At 35.0% G+C, this 22,325-nt stretch overlaps 1 protein-coding gene across 1 annotated transcript in view; it reads right to left on the bottom strand.

Moving 5' to 3' along the window:
• The window catches only part of LOC132140721 (BMP/retinoic acid-inducible neural-specific protein 1), a 171,685-nt gene that overhangs the window by 89,601 nt on the left and 59,759 nt on the right, over positions 1–22,325 (bottom strand). The window contains exon 3 of the mRNA XM_059549637.1: positions 155–345. Within this exon, the coding sequence (XP_059405620.1) occupies positions 155–345 (191 nt within the window). The remainder of the gene's footprint in view (positions 1–154; positions 346–22,325) is intronic.

Genomic DNA, 22,325 nt, shown 5'->3' with positions numbered 1-22,325 from the left:
TTTATATATAGCTGAGGAAAACAATATATTAAGTTATGTATTGTATTGAATTCTAGAGAGGCAAATAGATAAAGATTAATATAAATATAAATTCCTGCAATGTCAATGTATTGTCAATGTTCCTGCATATGCATATGTCAGTGGTGGCGCTCACCTCCCAGCGTGGCTGAGATCAAGATGTGCGTCCCATATTTCTTGATGATGGTGTCAATGAACTGTTGCGTTGATGGCCGTCGTCCGAGCATCCGCATGCTGCGCTGAAACTCCGGCATCAAGGGCAGAGGATTCCGGATCAGATCCCGCCTCTCGATGGCCGTGTTTCTCACCTTCCAACGTGCAAACTCCCTACATAGAGCAGAGCAGACCGTGAGGGTTGCTTATTTATTCTTGCATATGCACATGCATTTCTACAAGGGGCGAAAATCTCATCTAAATGTTGGGGGGGACAATAAACATAACATTTCTCACAAGCAAGTTTTGAAGGGGACACCAAATAAAACAGGCAAAATTGTACTTAAGGATATGTGTACAGAGAGGAAAGCCTTACTATTGCATGGAGACAGAGACAATTTATAATGGAGACCTTTCCATTATCCTTCTTCTCAAAGTTTCTTTCTGGTTCAAAGAAAAAGCTGACTAAATTGACCAAAACATTCTTCAAAACAATTTTTTTGTTGTTGCAATGTTTTTGAAGTTGTTTACACAATCAAGCCACCAAAATACAATGGAATTTGAACTTAACTTCAACTTTTATTTATTTATATAGCACATTTAATAGCAATGTTGTTGCTTCACAGTTATAATTAAAACATCATATATAAAAACATTTGCCATGCCTAGCAAAATGAAGGCATACACACTCTTAGGCATACACCCTCACACAACTGTATAGTGAGATCGGTATAGACATGAAAGACAGGGGAAAAAAACTAAAAATAGTAATTTATAACGTCAATGACTGAATTGTTAAAAAAGTGGATTCATTCAGTTAGGAAACACCTCCTCAGTGTGTTTCTCAAAGACACAATTACAGTGCTGTTACTGCTGTAGCTTAGTTTTCAACTATAGAGAAAATAGAGAGAAATAGAGCTAAAACAGTCAATATGGTGCCTAAAATGCACTAAATATTAACTTCTTATTCCATTTTTATAAAAATCAAAATCACATTTGGTATGCTAATATCTGGAGAACAACTGAACTCTTAGTATGATGTTATATTAGATTAACTATATTAAATGAAATAAACCGACCAGTGGCGGCTCGTGGATTTTAAAATAGAGGAGGCAAACTAATTGTATTGGTCTGGGGATCCCTGCCGATTGTTATTATTATTATTTGCTTAACCACTTTAAAATGGCTTTTTGGCGGCTTTTAGTCAGAAACCGTAAAGAAAATATATTCAGTATCGCTACTCATTATAAATAGTTGGTAAATCATCATCAGCGCTGAAAGTGAACACTCGATGCTGATTGGTTCCCCTGGCCTCCCCCTCCCCTTCTCTTTCACTTAGCGGTTCCAGATAAAGTGTCAATCAGCTTCCAGATTAATTCCACAGATTTGCAACACATCACAACAATTAACAGTGGATCCTAAAGAAATTAATGAAACTTTTAAAACATTTTATTCAAATTTATATACTTACATCAGCAGATTCGGCAGATTTGCGATAGAAAAGCGGAGCTTTCATGTAATGGTATTACAACTGTGAAATTACAGACAAAAATATATACATTCTGAGACATGAACTGAAATGAATAGTGAATTTTTTAAATCTTCCTAAATTTCACCTCAAAATATGGGGAAAACTGTGCCTTCCCTGCCTCACCCGACGAGCAGCCATTGAATCCGACTAAATCATAGTGAATGCGGGAAAATCTAAATGCGCACCCGCACTAGTCTAATCTAACTTACAAGACTTGTATATGCATACACTATGGGTGTGTGTAAGACGTTATTAAACAAGCTAGGTAAATGCCTGTATAAAACAAGGGTAAACGTTATAATCGCTATCAGCGCAGACTACATCGGTAACAAAAGTAAATTGGTACACAATAATATTTTTGGACTCGATTTATTAATGACTCGGCATCATCTATATTAAAGAGAAAATAATCACGTCGTCCGATGTTTAATGTGAATAAAGTAAGCTTGACGTATGGAGTTCCACAACTACTGAAACACATTGTTTTCTTGCACCGGACTGTGTGTGTGTGTGTCGGTGGTGGTGTGGTAAAAGGGGAGCAGGCAGTGGACCAAAGCAATGTGAGGCAAAGCAGGGGGAACTCGAGATGTTTAAAACTTTTTTTGTTGTTGCTCCGTTTGCATTTGAATTGTTTTACTACTTACACAACTAGTTTAACTATTTATCATTATATTATTTACAATACACATATTTCAATTATATTTTAGGGAAGGGCAACCCTCAGATAGGGGGTTTCAGCCTATGATTTCTACAGTGCTTTCAAATACATTTACAGTAAACACAAAAGTTAATTTAAACAGCAGACATAGTGTGTTTTATTCTCATGCCGGTAAACACACACATAAATTGCTTTCACTAGAGGAAGTAACCATAGCAACAGAGGCAGTTCGAGTACTTTTTATTAGCTTCATTATTGGATGGAACATTGACAAAACCTAAACACTGTCATTATCAATTTATTACCATGTCACAAATATATAATTACAGAACATTAGTGTTTTATTATACAGTAATCTTTCATTTAATTGATGCTTGGCTTTTTGTGCTTAGATGTGCATGATCACCTCAGCAGATTCACTAAAGTTCTCTATAGACACACCTTTGAAACATTTTACTTGAAGCCTGTATACTGTATATAATGCCTTATAAAATAGATTATAGTATGCCTTGTAATGCATCTTACAATGAATTGCATGATCTCATGAATAATGAGAAATGATAAAAAAATAAAAAAATAAAAATGATAATGTATTTTAACTTTGGTTACAATTATTACAATACAATACAATGTACAGAATGAATATCTATCTATCTATCTATCTATCTATCTATCTATCTATCTATCTATCTATCTATCTATCTATCTATCTATCTATCTATCTATCTATCTGTCTGTCTGTCTGTCTATCTATCTATCTATCTATCTATCTATCTATCTATCTATCTATCTATCTATCTATCTATATATCTACACACACACACACACACACACACACACACACACACACACACACACACACACACACATAGTAAGTTCACAGAAGAAAAACATACTTGAATAACATGAGGTTAGGTAAATAAAATTTTTTTTGAGTGAACAGTTGCTTTATTGTTATTCAGTTTTGTCATGTAATCTATCAAGAAAAAATACAACAAACAAACAACAACAGCAACAAAGAAGTTTAATTTGTGCCATCAGAATTGGATTTAATCTGGCAAAATACATTTTCAAATGCACTGGCTCAACAAACTGCAAAAGCTCAACAAGCACCAGAAATCACTTATGTCCAGTGTGATAAAAACAAAAACAAAAAACAAAAGCAAAAACATTTTGATAATGAATACAAATCAAGGCTTTCACAATGTTATCTAATCAGCACGACTGCCACCTGTGGATCTTGACTGCTGTCATTGGATTGAAGCTGTGAGTATCAGTCCTGATTTGCCATTGGCCAAATTTGGTCTCACTAATCTCACAATTGGTTCGATTAGAATCTCATTTGGCAGCAAATCGCATGCATCTAGTTCCTGTAATGAAGTGAAAATTGAAAATCCTTGAGACATGAAATGCAATCATTGAACGATTTGTTAATAATCAGATGAAATACGGTTCAATTAGGATTGAGGCTCAACAGTTAAAACTATTTTTAAAGAAGCATCTATTTTCATAAATGCTGAGTTCAGAGTTGGACACTGGAAATGTCTATTCAGCACCTGTCTAAAGTCTAAACATTGAAAAAGTGCCACAGCAGCAATCACTGCTGAACTTCTGATAACATCTATTCAGATCAGGAGGTGGAGGAACCTTCTGTCAGGAGATCGCCCAGACATTCACATTTGCTTCATATATTGTTGTGCAGTGTCCACATTCACTGTGGTATTTTAGGAAAATGCAAAACAGGGACCCTCTTTATATTAGATATAAAGGCCTTAATATCTACTTAACATGTACTTACATAAAAAATTAAGTAAAATTTACTTTTTATGTTTATATTGGGTTTCACTTCATTTTGACATTCCGTATAAGTAGTGTTGCACCTAGAAATCTATTAACTCTCATTAAAGTATTAGCAGTGTTGGGCGCAACAGCATTTAAGTATAATGGCATTATTAACATAGTTTATTTTTCAGTAACGAAGTATTAATTAAATCAAATTAATTACTTTTCCCATTGTTGCAACGCCGTTATCTTTACTGAGAATGTAAAGTGTTGCGTTGCTACAATCTGGTTGAATAAAGCACGAGGTGTCATTCTTTGGCTACACATCAGCTGCCAGGAGAGAGCAGGGGTGGAGATGATGATTGGCTGGGTGGGCGGTGCCCTGCTCACGCTGTCTCACTGCACACTCTGTCTACCACTAAATACAAGAAAGTGTCAGCAACAATGGCGAAGAGTCGGGTAAATTCAAAGGTAGCGTTCTTGAACTGGAAGTACCGGCACTACTTCTCGTTAATTGAAATCAAAGGCAAGAATGTTTCTGTAACATGCACACTATGCCCAATATTTAAGAGTTGGATAGTGTTCTGTTTATTGTGCATTAGGCCTAATATACAGTTACAGATATTTTCACTAATGGCCAGGTTTTCCTTTGTTTCTTTTTACCCAAGTTTTCATTTTTGTGTCTTAATTTTGAAAATGTTTGTGTCTAAACATTTTTTATATGTTTTTATTTATATGCATATCATATGGCAGGCTGCAATCTATTGAGTTCAAATAAATACCAAATGTTCTAAAATACTGTGTATAGGGTTTTTTTTTCTACCACAGCTATCTTTTCACAATGAGTCTAAATCACGGTATGTTTACATAACACAGTAGTATAAATGAGTTTTTATTTAATAAGATATTGGGCAGATGTCAACAAATTCTGCATCACCAATAGCTATTTAGTTCTGCAGTTCTGATGTAGGATGCTAGCATTGGTTTTAGGTGTGACTCAGCTGCTTTGACACCAAGCAAACGTGTGTCTCTAAAAAGAGCTCTAGTGTGAGAGCTCTCCAAATATCCAAATGTCAGAAATGAGTAAGTGGTGGAAAGTCCTTGTGCTACTGATTGTTTTCTTAGCTACTGTCTGGTGAAAGCAGTGCTGGTGAATTGACTCCATTCGAACAACAGCCTGAAAGCTTGGCGACTTCACTGACCTTACAGGTTGTGTGATAAGGAGGCCACGAAAATGCTTAATAGACTATACTTGTGAAGATATTGATCCACCTTTCCAACGTTTGTTAATGAAAAGTCAATTAACACAGTTATACAGGCTTATCTGCAAGTGTTCTTGCACTTTACAAATCCAGAATCTTTGGATGCCGTGACATGTAAATTGCGGTTCATTATCCAAAGCAGGGTTTTTTTTTTTCAAGTCTGGGATATGGAATAACTGAGATAAAATCAAAATCAAGACATCAAAATAATGATACAGAACTTATAAACTAAATTAAAATGTTTTAAAACAAAAAATAATAAATAAATAAATATTTATTTATTTGTTTATTAATTTATTGAGTTAATGATAACATATATGTATGTTTGTTTTATATTTGTAACATAGTTCATAGTTCGGAGAAGAAATCGGGAAACATTTAAACATAATTTAATAACAAAATAAACACAATACTGAAAACAGCACGCCCCTCACAGATGATTGCGTGCACAAATAGAACCAAAACAACATACATAATCCTGGCCTGGTCGTCACTCCTGGTATATACAGGTATATATATTTTTTTTTTTCATTGGTTTTCCAGCATCTTTTGCATATTTGAACACTTTACAGCAGTGATGAGTGCATCTTTTCTTTTTATACATTGCTTCACTGTCAGGCCCATGTTTTACATGCATTGTGTGAGAATCAAAACAAAACAAAAATAAAGGGTATAATACAATTTTAATTAAACTATAATTAAATTGTGTTGAAAGGGGTCGGTGGGCTGACATTATTTGCAGATGAGCTGTAGTCTAGTTTGAGCACCTTTGGTCTACAGCTGCTCCTCACCTTGTCTAGTAATTTTTACCAAGACAAATTGTAAATAGAGCGGAACTGATTGTGTTCTACAAATGTTGGCGGTTTGGAGGGCTTTCGGGGTCGGTACTGTAATAAAAATATCACCAGGCGGCTGAGAGCTCTGGGCAAGTGCGTACAATTAAGTCTACCTGCGTGAAGCCGACCCTCGCTGCGCCGCGGGTGCCATAACAATTCTGGATTGACACCCTCTTATTCAGACACCTCACAAACTGTGATCAGCAGGTCTGTCTTGAGAATAAAAATATAAGGAGTCCTCTGCAAAACATGACAATAATTCACTTATACGGCGGGTTTGGGCAGCCCCCCTCTCTTCGAAGGAAAGTTGAACCGTTACGCCTTTGGAAATCATTCTAAGAGCTTCGTAATTACTGCTCTTCAAGGGAACAGGAACAAATATATGCAAATTGCATTGTGTCTGCTTTTGCATCAACAAATCTCAAGGTAAAGTAGTGCAGATAATGAGGCATATTAAGACTCCACATGAAATCACTCAGGAGGAGGATATAAGGTGTGTCGGTTGCACACACGTGTTCAGATGCTTGAGTAGATGGGAAGAAAATGAGACGAGGAAGCTGAGGAATAGGAAGCAACGACAGAAGGAGGAAGAGAGGCAGGAGAGTGAAGAATGAAGATGAGAACACAACTAGAGACTGGAATACTGATGAGTTCAATGCCAGACCAGACTACATCATCAACACTGCACTCAACTTGAAATTTTGATAGCATGAGTAGCATCTGAGGACAAATGTACATCTGCGTAAAATGTAAACAAATACTTTAAAAGGTAAACTGAGATACTTTTTACAGTAAAATACAATTTCAAACGTTTTTTTTTTTTTAACTCCAAAATGTCACATATTTCTTAATGGAAGGATTGTTTTGTCAATGCTTGATATACATGTAGTATCGTATTATTTTGTAAAGCACTAGTTTTCTAGTTTGGAGGCATCTCACCAGCATACTGAATGTTCAACATGTGCTCTGTTGGTTGGCAAGTATGTTATTTTTCATGCTTTCATTTCAGAAACGAGAAGCGACGACAATTGAGAGGCTGTACATGTTGAAAACAACAGCTCTGGATATTCTGACGGTTTCCTTCGACTCGTTGAATCGCAAGTGCATTCCAGTGATTTTGCTGTGAAAGGCTCCGTGGGCCCTCAAATTGACCTATTACTTAGCTCCAATTCTCTCTGAGCCGATCAGCGCGTTTCAATCTCCAGCTGCATGGCTTCAGCGCGCCTCTGTTCTCCTGCTCCTGTGCCTGTTCGCAGGCTATTAGGGTCAGAGCACTTTCTCTCCCTCTCTCGTCTCTGGACTGTGTCCAAATTCACAGATATCAACGGTAAAGTCATCCACTGCCGGCGCTCAAGAATTTCTGGTGCATTCCGCTCAAGAGAAAGTTTAAGGTAATATATCTTCTGACTGCGTGTTTGCGTCCATGTGAGTAAACATGCTTGACTTTGTGCTGAAGTAAATCTGTTTAAGTATGTGTTTTATGGCCTTATTCAAGTGATTTAAAGATTTTCATAATACACATAAACGTTGCTTTCTCAAAAACACAATCATACATACGTGCTGCTCACATATTATTGTAGCCCACTTTGTGCTGATTACATTGTTATTAGTTTAGCTATTAATATGTTTTTAAGATACTGAAAACAACATAATCGTCAGGACATGTCAAAAATTCTCCAGGGGCCCAAAACACCCTCAGACCCCAAAGGGTTAAAAAAGTAGTCAGTACATAAGCTACCAATAAAACGATTTGGGGGAGAGTAATATCAAAACGTGTCAATTAGTCAATTAGTGTGGCAGTAGGCATATAATAATGAGCTGTACATTTTTCACATAACCAGTCTTACATTTGTACACACTGTACATGCAGTCATTATATCTCTCTGCTGTCATATTGTACAGAATGAAGCAGAGTTCTGGACGCAACCACAGCCAATGAGCATAGCCAGAGATTATCAGTTAAGCATTAAGTGTAAAATCTCAAATCACACATCAGTTAAACTCCTCTCTGCTTTGGCCATTGCTGAGGAGCCATATGTGAGAGCCATATGTACTTAGGCCCATACGCTCAGATTAGCAAAAGCTGTTGGATGGGAGTTGAGATATGATTCACTGCATTATTTCTCAGCTCAACGGCAGATTTAATGACCTCTCTGAGGAACTCCCGTGATAACAAATAACCCACGCCAGCAGAGCCTGAGCATGCAGGACAGGAGTGATTATCATGCCACAAAGCCATTAGAAAGAGCCGCTGTGGGTTCGTCGCTCAAGACTGAGAAAACCTGGGTTTGGAGGCTTGGTTAATAGCGTTAATCAGTTGAGATATCACTTAAATGACTTGTCTGCCTAACACAGAAATCGCCTCAGAAATAGACCTGTACTTTTTCTGAATACAATGCGAGTGCTTGACCACAAAACCCACTGCTGTGATACTAAGGCAGTGGATCTCAAGCTTTTTGACTGCAAGACCCCCACTGTTCCCAACAATATTTAAATGCCTGACACTCACAGCTTCTTTAAATTCAATTGCAGGATTCAAGAAGTATAACCAATCAGCCAATCCATTTACATAAATTTTCCAGTTTTTAAGAATAATTTTAATTAGGGTTGAGGGACAAATTATGTCATGTCGAGTCCAGGATAAAACTGATGTTGATAATGATGATAAACTGAATATATGAGATGAACGTGAGCTTTCAGTTTCATTTAAGAAAAACTACCATCAAATACAGACTCAAAGATCTTCCCTACAAACCATTAAAATAAATGTTTGGTAGAAATTATGATAGAAATGGTATCACTATGTCATAGTAAACTGTATTTATCAAATAATAATAATAATAATAATAATAATAATAATAATAATAATAATAATAATAATAATAATTAGTAGTAGTAGTAGTAGCAATAGTAGTAGGCTAAAAGTAGTAATAAGGAATATAGTCAAGATATTTTTACTCCATTTTTTAATTTATACAGTTCTGTTGTGCAGTACCATACATTAAAAAAGTAAATAAATATGAAATTTTACTTAATTTTATTTTATATGTATTTATTTTTTAAAGGTACACTGTTAAAAAATTACTGTAAATTTTACAGTAAAATACTGGCAGCAGGGATGCCAGCCAGTTACTATAAATTTTATCAATAAATCAATTCTTGATTACAGTAGAATTCTGTAATTTAAATTACAGTTAAAAATTTTTTTTATATTTTGTACCCTGCATTTTTAAATAAATATTTAATTTTACTTAATTTTTTTTTTTTTTTACTCTGAAAGGTTACTCTGTGGAGGTTAATTGTGGACAACCCAATTATGTTTACATTCATTCTCAAGATCTAACAGACATGTGGAAAGCATGTCTTTCCCTAATAATGGTAAATTATTATTATTATACTGTAAAAATTAATATATGGGACAGGAGTGATTATCCTGTCCCATATATTATCCTGTCCCAAGAAAGTTAGCCTTTCTTAGCCTTAATTTTAGTCAGAATTTCTACCCAATAAATAACCAATAAAACATTTTATTTCCAGGTCTAGAAATCATACCTTTAAAATTGGCTATTTAATATATTCAGACATTTCAAGAAGGAGCAATGGTTTTGAATTGTTTAACCTGTTTAATTAATTTTGATCATTCTACGTAAACTTGAGGCCTACTTGGAAGTTTCTGTCTCTCAGACCTGCTAATGCTGCTATGTATTATGTAAACTGCCCATGCTGTCTTCTGTCCTTGGAGAAATTTTGAATTTGAAGCCACTTGACTCACTGAATCTCACACATGCGGATCTCTTTCTTGCGTGCACGGTTTATATATTTAGAAATACAGCAATGTAGAGCAACGAGACAGTGTCAGCATTTCTCTGCCATCCGTTCATCTGTTAGAGACCAGCAGGTTTTTAGCGCTGGGTGAGAATTCAGACTAAGTCGGATATTATACATATATAAAGTCTAAATCTGAGCATGCCTTGCCTTAGAAAACTAGGACAAAAACTACATTTTCATAAAATATGACAACTGAACAATATTCCGACACCTATATGTGCCCTCGGCATGCATCGGTTTGTTCCTCAGACACACAACAAAACAACAGATCAGAGAAAAAAAAAAAAAAAAAACTCCTTCAGTACAGACACCAAAAACACAACACATATTTGTTTGTTTCTGTGTAAATATATCCTGCACAAATCACACTGAACTCACGGTGGCCTGTCACAAGCTAATTCCCCTGTGCACTCTTCTGAGGGAACAGCTCTGAACATTTATAGGACCCCGTCTGTTTTGCCCCATCAGACAGACAGCAGTGTAATCAAAGACAATTGCTCATCTGAGTAGAGGACAAATCCCACCAGGCTCTGCTTCGCCTAATGATCGCATCTGATGCTTGGCTAGCAATCCGGTTGTATTTTATGACCCAAACACAACATTTAGATATAATGGAGAGACACTTTTCACTATCCAATTAATTTCTAACGGATAAAATCACGTCTGACCCTTTATGTTTCTCATGCCAAATATCCCTTCTCACTCATAAATACAGTATGTCTTGTTATTGCAAAAGTATAATTAGTTACCAATGCCATTCCATGCGTTCTTGTTACTTTGGAAAACCTGCTTTTGAGAGTGAGAGCGTTTCCTAGATTTTTAATGTTTTTGCATATTTCTATCGAACACATTTTCAGATATCTATGTGTTATTATTGAGGTAGCTGTCAATGGTTTAAGCATCCCTTCAAACCATTGCTCTGGAATGACAGTAATTTATCTGAAAGACAAAGAGAGGTGAGAAAGTATTTTGATGTATGTTTCAGGCTGAAGGTTTTGTTATATGTTGGGTTTTGTGCACGTTCTGCATAATCTACATCTCTAATCCTTCCCAATGCCTAAACTTAACATCTACCTGACTAACTATTAATAAGCAGCAAATTAGGAGTTTTTTGATGCAAAGTCAAAGTTAATGCTTAAAATAATGTGTGACAGAGTTTTCCTTTGGCATTAGAACTACTGCATAAAATAATCTCTGTGACCAACAGAAGTTTACGATTCTTACACATTTTGTTTATGAACATAACCATCATAAATGGACATAGTGTTCATGAATTCTGAAGCCTAAGCAACCGGCAGAAGTGAAACGTATGCAGTTAACAATTAAACCAACTTAAGCTTCAAACAGCTCGGTCTTTATTTAAAAGCATGTTCCTTGAAAGTTTGAATTAGAAGGGTTTACACATGTGCAATTATAAACACCACAAGGCTGTGAAAGTGACTAGTGAGTAGATGAGTTTACCTGTTTGGTGTGACAAGGAATTTTGCCAACAACCTATGTAATCGATTCCAGCTACTTTTTAGCAACCGTCCTTTTCAAGATAAATAAATAAAAAAATCTGATAAAATATTACTGATGTATTTTGTCATAGAATATAACATGACAATATATTGAGCTTTGGTTCACCACAGAACTTGTTTCAAGCATTTGAATAAAAACCCTTTCAAAAAACCCATTGACTTCAGGACCATAAATCTGGCAAAAATGCTCACTCGTTTCTGTGTTTTAAAACACATTCCTGCAAAACTCTATTCACTTTGGCAGGAAAGTGTCTGCTGAGCACATATAGATGTACCACATTTAGCAGTTCACATAAACTGATTTAACCATTGAAGGCATTTATCGACTTTTTTTTGAAAGCCAGAGATTAAATATGTGACATAATGTACTGGGTGCAATCAGTGGCTGGATCATTCCCATAATGCAGTACTATTTGAACAACTATTTGAGCAGAGTGCGAGGAAAAGGTTTTCTTTTATAATGTACCATGGTGTACCGAAGTGGCTGATCTCAAGGACTGCTGAAAGAACGAGTGAAGGAGAGATATTTTGAGAGAAGCATTTGATGAATTTCATGACAAACTAGAATTTACATGAGTTTCACCCACATCATGAATTCTAAGGCAGGTTAATTGAGTTTGGCATTGTAGATTAATTGCACATTTAAGCTTGTGTGCAGAAAAAAAACAACAGTATGTAATGTAGGAATGTCTGCTACTAATGGTCTTCACTGAGATCAGAAAATATTTTAAAAGAACTGGGAAAGTGAATGGATTTTTTTTTTTTTTTGGTAAAAGCTATTTTATTGACAGCACTTTAATCTGCTAAATGAAATAATATAGAAGGTAAAAATAATTAATAAACATACGCATTGTGATTTTCTGTAAAGCTGCTTTGAAATAACGTGTATTGTGAAAAGTGCTTTATAAATAGCTCCATTTGACTTGACACATTGTGACAGGATTTTTCATATCTATAGCTCACATATACTGCAAATTAAAATACCAAAGACGGGTAAAATATTGATTAAAAATACCAAAATTAAGAAGCCCTATGAGCAGATTTTTTTACAGATTCCTTAAATTACAGGACACACATTTTAACATTTAAACTGTTATACATTCTTAATAATTGATTATTTACATAACTAAATCAAATTAACATCAGGCGTTGCTCAGTCAGAGACTGACAGTTAGCTTACAGTCAGTTGAAAGTTTTCATATTTTTGAATATTTATCAGAGTTTTATCAAAAAATTATCAGAGTCATGTAAAGCAACTAAAACCACAACACATCACAAACATTTTTTTTATTCAAAATGATGTAACTTCCTGGATGGCGATGTCATTTAGTTTTTGGGCTTTGCCTGGTGTTTAACAAAAGACTAACAGGATTAATACTTATTATAAAGTAAATCAATATTCCAAAACAAACAACAATTTAAATACAGAAAAAAAAAAGAAAAAAAAAATAATTTTTCCTAATAAATTGATAAAAAGTTAGTATCCACTCAAACTATTGAAGTATTCTAATATGACCTCCATCTTTAAAATTTGTGGATATAATATTCAAACCAATACATTAATGCATGTATGATTTGGACATTAAAACACAGCTACTGGAAATTAGCAGAATGATCTAGACCTATTAGTGATCCAGTGAGAATTTTATATTGGCGATTTAATTTGGTGTTCCATGGGAATTCAGCTGGTTGATTCCACTAACAGTGGCATAAACTGACCATGTCTAATTAGATCAAGGCAAGACCTTGTTCTCGAATATCTGAGGATATTTGTCACATTGGTGCTTCTTTTATGCTAATGAGCTATAATAAATTAGATGGATATTTTTAAGAAGCCGTGAATCACGGTAGGCATGCAAAATAATAATATCATGGATTCAGAAACGCTGATACCTTTTGTAGGTTAGTTGGGAAAAAGACACTCTTGACCTTTCTGCAGATCACAAAGGATCAGCCATATAGTTGCATATAGAGACTCCTGCCGGCTTCTAATCACAATCTGTCAGTTGATAAAGTGCACAAATGCACAAACACACACATGTGCTGTATATACTCCACGCCATCCATGAAGCAATTTTACAGGGAAATTAATTTTGCTCTTAAAATTGGTGACATTAAAAGAGGGAACGTGCGGATAATCCAACATGTGGAATGGTTTCTCTGAACGGAAGCTCCTGACAGCACCATCTTTCAGTCCGTAAAAGACATGAGGGAGCTATTTTTCCTGAGCTTTCTTAAATGAATGGCCGCTAACGGTGCCTGAAAACAACATTTCTGTCAATGGAAGTTTGGTTAAACATGCATGTGAATCCATGCAGAGTTCCTCTCCTTATATTAATTGTTTAAAATGTAAGAAATTGTGTTCAGCGCCAGATTGATTCACACTAACAGAACATTGCAACATATATGAACTGTTTGCTAATAATGAAAGGCACAGAAGCCAGTTGATAAGTGCTCTCCCTCCTTCCTCCCAGGTTTCAGCACCAATGTAACAAAGTTCATAGATCTGGAAGGAGGCGGGAACCGGCGAACATTCAGACACAAAACTCTAATAAATAAACAAACACGTCTACCTATATGGATGCGGCACCTATCACAGGACTCATAGGTCCTTCAGTATCATCACCAGCTTTGCGTTGCTCAATAGCTAATTACCCACATCCATCCTCGACTCCTCCTCTTGTCAGTCAGGATTCAGCCTTCTGATTCTCCTTGAATCAGACCAATTTCTAAAATGTTACAGTACATAAAATTATTGAACCTTAATGATATCTGCAATACATTTATGTTGGTTCTGTTCCGTTCACACTGGGGGTTTATTGATGCTTTTATTGCTCTTATCCATGCTAGACTCCATGCACAGAGAGTTCTTGCCCAGAACTGCTATCATTTAGCATCGCAGCAATGAGCACTAGAACTAGTCTACGAGCAGCAGTGCACAATAACGACACACACACACACACACATATATATATATATATATATATATATATATATATATATATATATATTACTGTCATTGGACAGCACCGAGTGAAAAATCAACGTTTTCTTTATGTCTAGTGGCAGTGATCATGACATTAGTTCAGATAAGTACCGGTAACCTCTGTCATAGTGTCGTAGAACTGGTAAACTTTGCTAGCTATATGGGCATTTCTAAGTGTTTATCTCTTCCTCCGGTGAAAATGTTGTTGCAAACGTAGCCGCGTGTCTGTCGCTGTGTTTGGCAGGTGCTTGTGTGGGCGGTGCCGTCCCATGGAAACTGCGTTGGAAAGCTTGTGCTGTAGGGAAGTGAGTGCGTTTGGGTCGCTGTTGGTCGATATCTCTCTATCTATCTGTCTGTCTATCTATCTATATATCTAGTCAATCTATCTGTCTATATCTATGTATTTATCTATTTATCTATAATCTGCGCTATCTGAATACTCTCGTCTACTAGTCGTCTCTCTAGTCACTCTCAATGCTCTCAAGGCGGGCTTTGGTAAATTCTCACCCCAACGTGACGTGATGCAATGCATTGTGGGGGAAAGAAGACCGGTGTAAGATAGTACCTACTTTTTCGTATTTTATTCAGTTTTGTGATACCCAACAACATAAAATGCAATGTATAACAGTTGAAATGTTTATTACCAACAAGCAAATTGCACAGATTCATTAAAAAAAATTAAACCTGCAACACGGCCTTTAACCAGTTGATAAATTACATAAACAGTGAAGTCACACACGCAAAAATAGCCATGTTTATGAAAAAATAAAACATCTTGAAAGGGCCTGTGCAAACATAGCCCAATGTTTTAAATAATTTTACTGAACAAACATTTTGTGACTGATGAGCAATTAACAGCAGAAGAAACCCTGATGTGCAGTTCTGTCTCAATCACTTGCTCTCTTCCCGTCTCACACTTCTCCTATTCTTTCACAGGTACCTCGTCAGTGTCTCTTCTCTTAGTTGTCAATAAATCTTCCTCTTAAAGTGGAAACTGGAAGAGCTGCACAATGCGGATTTTCATAATCATCAGCCCGGTCAAACTAAACCCATAAATCACCGCAACACAAATACAACCAGACTATACAATCCACTGCCCTTAAATATACAGGACCTATGAAAGTAGGTTTGAAAATCAATGCATTTCATTTCCATTGCATGTTCCTTATACCGCCTGGCCTCATTTTCATTCTCCTACAATGGTTAAATGCAGCCTGAAACCTGGAAAAGTTTGAAAAGGAGAGTCAAAGTGTGTGGGGTTAGTTTTATTGTGGCTTAATGGAAATGAAACCACAACGGCCTCTTTTACAATCCATATAAACTATTTCAGGCACAACATAAAAAGGTGAACGTGTGATAGAAAGGCAGTTAAATGTCTTTCCATTCATTGCTTGGCTGACATCATATCTGACAGAGACAAAAGGTCCTTGGGTAGGGTGAGACTTGATTTTATGCATCAGTTGTTGATTGGCTGTTGATATGTGGGCGTGGCACTAAAAAGTGTATGCAAATGAGTGTGAGCTTGCAGTGGTGGGGCTTAATCTGACTAATATTTGGTAAAATAATGCATATTTCATCAGAGATAAGTCTATCATTTCAAATTGTCTATTGAATCAGGTTATGACATTTTGAATAACCTTGTGCTGTGCTAAAAATCCTTTATTTAAATAACATAAAAAAGAAAGAAAGAAACATGCATGGATTTTATAGATCTATAACTTGCATTTAGAAAATATGTCACTTTTCATTTCATGCCAACTTTAAAGACAATGCACGATGTGTTCCTTCATTCTAAAATGTCTTCCATTAAGTCAATATCCAAGAGTTAAGAGAGCATAAAGAAGAACATGAAGAGAAGAATAACTTATTTATTATTTCCTAATATATGTTTAAAATTTTCAGCATACACTGGAACATTGTTCAGGCTCATTTGCAATCAAACCCATCTAATGACGGTCACTATGGAGACCAACACAATACTCTGTTTGTCTGCTGTAGAAACTCAATGTTCTCGTCTGGATCACTGTTAATTTGTACTTTAGCTTCAGCTCCATTTGGGCTGGTAAGTGCTCATTAGTAGTACTTGGAGTCACTCTTTTAGGGTTATTGATAAGAGCAAACCCTTAAATTTCATTGTGTAACTCATCCCACACAGATATGAATGATTCCTGGAATCATATGTGTGTGAAAGGACAGATCTTAGTAACCACCTAGGTCACCAAAAACTTAGAATAATAACCGATTGCAATGTTCTAAAAGCAATAAGAACCATACAGAACATGACATGCTAAAAATAAAGCCAAACACCTCAGCACATTTGTATAGCCAGAATTAATTAACAGTGAAATGTTGTATGTATTTTATTGACTGAATCAGTGATCTTTTGAGAATCATAAATAAATAAATAAATGTTGGCTCATTTATAAATGCTTTATATTGAAAAAAAAAAAAAAAAACAAGCCTGTAAGTGAAAAAGAATTACACTTAAAAGCACATTATGGAAAGATTTTTATTAAAATATCCAAAAACCACTAGAACATTGTTAAATATATTTCTGACTTGTGTACTTACGGTATCCCAAATGTGCCTATCATACTAGAGCACATAAAGAACTTGATTATACTGTTAACTGTAATGTGTTATTAGATTTTTTTTTTTTAATTATGTATTTATTCATAAATGTACAAAATTGCTACTTTATCTTAACAAATATGTAATTACAAATATATTTAAATATATGACATAAAAGTTTTAACAGAAATTATTTTATAATAAGTGCAGTGCAATTATTCATTGTGATTAATCACATCCAAAATAGTTTTTTGTGTGTGTGGGTGTGTGTGTGTGTGTGTACATAATATGTTATAATAATGCATATTAAAGTAGTTTTTATAAGCACAGCTGCTTTGTTTACATGGGAAACTGAGGAAAAGCTGTATCGTACCACCTGCTGTCAGAGAATAAATCTGCATTTTCATTCAGTCCGTCTGCTGTTTTTGTTTTGTACAGGTGTCTTATGTAGCAATTGTTCATGCTACATGTATGAAGCACTACTGTCTTTTAAAAAAAAAATGGTAAAACAACAACAACAACAAAAAAAAACATTTTCTGTTGTATCGAACTCATATCGAACCGTGACCCCAAAACCAAGGTACATACCGAACCATGATTTATGTATACCCTTATACCCCTATTAACTACATACATGTAAATACATGTAAATATTTTCAAAATATATACTGTATTTGTGTGTCTTTATATACTGTATATATAGTAAATATACACAGTACACACACACACACATATATTACATAAACAAAAACTGTAATTTTGGATGCAATTAATCATGAACAATCATTGCCCAACACTAATTAAAATATATTTTAGCATTTTATTATATTTTAACTATATTTGAGTTGGTTGAGCTGGTTAAAAAAACACTAAAGTTCAACTGAATGCATTTAATATAAATGTAATGGCACAATGATACGCATATGATGTACTGCATGTCTGTTCACCAAACTCTCTCTGCATTTTGATCTGCAGAATCAGGCCTTCCAATATTAATAGTTACTTTCCTCACACGTGTGTGTCGTTCACAGCCCAACACTCGCCAATATGTGACAGCAGACGGTGGGTGAACGTCCCGCAGCGTCCGTCTGTCCACAGAGAGCCTGCCATTCACACAATGAAAGACCCAAAAGAAAATCGTACTTTCCATTGCAAAGGGGATGTCATGTTCCTGGCTAAGGTTTGCTTTATGGAGTGACATTTGCTGTCACCTGCATGGCCTTAATTTGGAATGACAGGAGAAGGAATAAAACAGACCTGACAGCTTTTCACAGGAAAGAGCTACTTGTCGGACTCCGATTTGAACATTCACAAAATGCTCCACTTTTCTGTAACGAATGACATGCCTAGCGGTGGCTGCAATGATTACTCAAGTCATCTGTGAAGTCTGACAGAAATACAGATGTGACGTTTATGGAAAAGTTTTCTGCTGATGTAAAAACCCTGGTAAAACGGGAGTTGAGATGCAATTATATCCACACCAGCCCTTTGTTATTGTGATAAGTTAGAGATGAACTCAACACTTTTACTCAGGTAAACTTTATTAGCTATTTCTCATGATTCTCCCCTCTTTTGCTTTCTAGTAGACACACTTTTCTGCGGTCTTTTTCTGGACCTCAGGAGTGTGTTGAAAGTAAAAACTTAAGCAAAGTGTGAAAATGTCTGCGATGAGAATTTGAGGGGTATTATATGCCTTTTTACAGGATGAGAGATGAACTGCATGAAATAGTAGATGTTTAACACTGATGTGAACTAATAGAGTTTTGAATTAAATACCTAAAGTACTCAGTCTGAAAGAAAAACATCTCTGGTTTTGAGTTTTGTTGTCTATTCCATTTAAAAGCATTCAACTCATACTATCAGCAAAACTATACAGATTATAGTGCAGTTTGATAATACATGTATAAACCTGTTTCAGGTTTGCTTAACTATGTAGAGTGTTTTCACATCTATCTCATTTGGAGCGTTTGTTTCAGATCCAGCTGTGTGTTTATGATTATTATCATTATTATTATTATTATTATTATTATTATTATTTAATTAATTTTGTCTTTCAGCATATATGCACACCTGAACAAGATTGAAAACCAACTCTGAAGTGGCTCGCTGCTGGTTAGAAAACAGTCTGACCCAAAGGACCAGCAAACCGTTCTGTATCATAATTCAGGGGGAAATTATTACAATTTATAAAGAAAAATAAAAAAATAAATAATAATTCAGCAGTGTCTGATTCTCAATGAAACATTCTCATTTGTTTCAATCAACATATTTGGTCACACTTTATTTTAAGGTTCAATTCTTGCTATTAACAAACAGTTAACTACAACTTTTGCCTAAATAAACTCTTAATTTGCTGCTTAGTAATAGTTAGTAAGACAGTTGTTAAATTTAGGTATTGAGTAGGGTTAGAGATCTAGAATACGGTCATACAGAATATGTGCTTTATTAGTGCTAATAAATAGCAATATGCTTAAGTGTTACCCTACATTTTATCAGTCCAAGTTATTTGCTCCCCTGATACTTAAACATCATTTTGATATTTAAAAAGGAAAAATATGTTTTTCCTCATAGCGACTTGGCCAGCTATATTATGTAAAAAAGCTGCATGGGTTGATAGGTAACATAATTGATAATTTCACAATTCACAAAAGCAGACCTTGTCTTGTTCTTGACTAGGTTAACCTCAAATTTTAATATGTACTTTTAAATAATAGAATCAACTTCTACATTTTAATTAAAAAGTAAATGAGAAAATATGAGTTTGAATGTTTTAATATAGTAATAATAATTGTATTTCCATCCAAACACAATGTTTAAATAAATATGCATACTCTAATTAGCATAAAATGCCTGAGCGTAAATGAACTATTTTATGGAAGGTGCTTCACAGACCAACATCCAACAATTTTAGCATAGTCGATTTATGATTCTGTCTTCTAATACAGATATAATGTGTAAACACTGTCAGTTTCAAGACAACAAAAAAGGTGTTAATTGTGTGTAAAATGTGTGTGTGTGTGTGTGTGTGTGTGTGTGTGTGTCTGTGTGTGTGTGTGTGTGTTGAATTGTTTTCTCAATTGTTGTATGTCTTGTACTGTTCCTCCATCTTGATGTAAAGCACTTTGTGATGCTAGCTCTAGAAAGGTGCTATTGAAATAAGGTACTTATTTACTTACATTCAAGTACTGAGAAAATTATTAATTAACTACATGTATTTACTCTATGTTAATGGTTAAGATTAGGGTTTGGCTTAGGGTTGCTTGCATGCAACACTCTATTATGTTTTACATTAAGCCATCAAAATTAGTTGAGCAATTTATATTTTTTCTTCTTATTATTATTGTTTATGTATTATTATTATTATTATTATTATTATTATTAATAAATTAATCTATTTTTATTGATTTTATTTTTGTTCAAGGGTTAGTTCATATGTTTCACCATTAGAAATCATGTGAGGCACGTTTTAATATTGATGGATGCACTTTATTTGACTACTTTTGGACTGTTGAAACAAAAACAAACGCACATGCCATTATGAAGGTTGGAAGAGCCAGGACAATTGTTTTATATGACTTTTATATGACGGTTGGATTTGTCTGAAAGAAGAGAGTCATATTCACCTACGATGCTTTGAGGGCAACTAAAACAAACTAATATTAATGTTTAATTAACGATAATAACACTGATATACACAAGGGTGGGGGGGGGGGTGCATTACCTCACAAGACCATGGTTCAGTCACAAGAGACATGAAGTTAGACATGAAAGTCCATGCAGGGAAGTGGGCCAGTCCAAAAGATATTAAAGTCAAAACACAAGAAAGACTTTCAGGGGTTTGTTCAGTTCCCTAAAAGTGATGCTCGACTTAACAAACAACACTAACAGTAGTAATGAAAGTATCGTGGGAGTAGTATCTTCAACGCCATGTTTTCTCCCTTAACATCCTGTGTTAATTCTGAAGACCCTACATTACACATTCAATGGTTTCAAACAAACATGGCCGGCACCCTTGCATCTGAGCACATTTTCTTTCCTGCAGTGGTGTGAATAAACTCCCCCGAGATGTTCTATCAGCCCACTCGATGGTTTAGGCAGTGCTTAACCCTGACATGTCTTCCAGCTCCATTTCTCTGCTAATTGCCAGCTCTTCCTGACGGTAATTAACTAATCCCATCGTGGAGGATGATTATCTGGGGTTTGAGAGCAATGCGACATCATCCTCCCCAATTCAGATGTTGTTGATTTTCACAGAGAGACTGCGGTTACGGCTGTGTGAAACCGGCTACGCAAAGCATTCGGTAGCATTTTATTCATTAATGTTAATCATTTTATCAGCTGCATGAGAGCTAGAAACAGAGTAAAGGTCCAGGTCGGAGCAAACATAAGAAATTACATTCCACTTAATGAAAATCAAGCCTATTTTTAGGATAATTTAATTAAAATAATGGGTTTTATATCATTTTAATTGTCAGTGCTGTGAAAAAAAAGGCACTCAGTATTTATAGGACTGAAAAATACATTATCCACACATTGGCAGCATATCCTATGTTGTTTGATTTAAAGAATTCTAAATATATTATTTTATGTTCTTTAGAAGAAAGAATGTCTTACATTTCTGGAGTGACATTATGGTGAGTAAATGATGACAGAATTTAAATTTTTGGCTGAAGTATCCCATTAGGCAGTTGATTGTTTTATGTCTCTCATCCCAATGCTCTCTGATCAAATGATATTTACAATCCATATATCTACTGACAAACAGATGCTATTTCAGTTGCTCATCTGAAAGAGTGTCCCATCAAACAGGAATCAAACTCTTCTCAGAAAATTATGGCAAGACATACTTCATAAGTCATAGCAGCTCGTACTGAATATATTACAGTTTTCTTTTTCTTTTCTTTTTCTTTTTTTTCAACTGCTTACACATTTTCAAAACTTTGCTTCTTTTTTTCACAACTTTACTCACAAATCCAAGAATTGCACACACAAATTGCAAAATGCATCACATCTCTTGCAAAATTAAGCACTGCATTCAAAGTATCTCAAAAACACCTCAAAAGCAAACATTTGTAAACACCTTTACCATAATATTAATTCCTGCTACATTTTTGTGTGTTACATAGAGAATTGTATATTATGTTTTGTAAAAAAAAAATAAAAATAAAAAAAAAATACTT

This window comes from Carassius carassius, chromosome 5 (assembly GCF_963082965.1).
Source record: "Carassius carassius chromosome 5, fCarCar2.1, whole genome shotgun sequence".
Classification (NCBI taxonomy): domain Eukaryota; kingdom Metazoa; phylum Chordata; class Actinopteri; order Cypriniformes; family Cyprinidae; genus Carassius; species Carassius carassius.
Note: the sequence above shows the minus strand (reverse complement) of the source record. Positions and strands in the feature narration are given on the sequence as shown.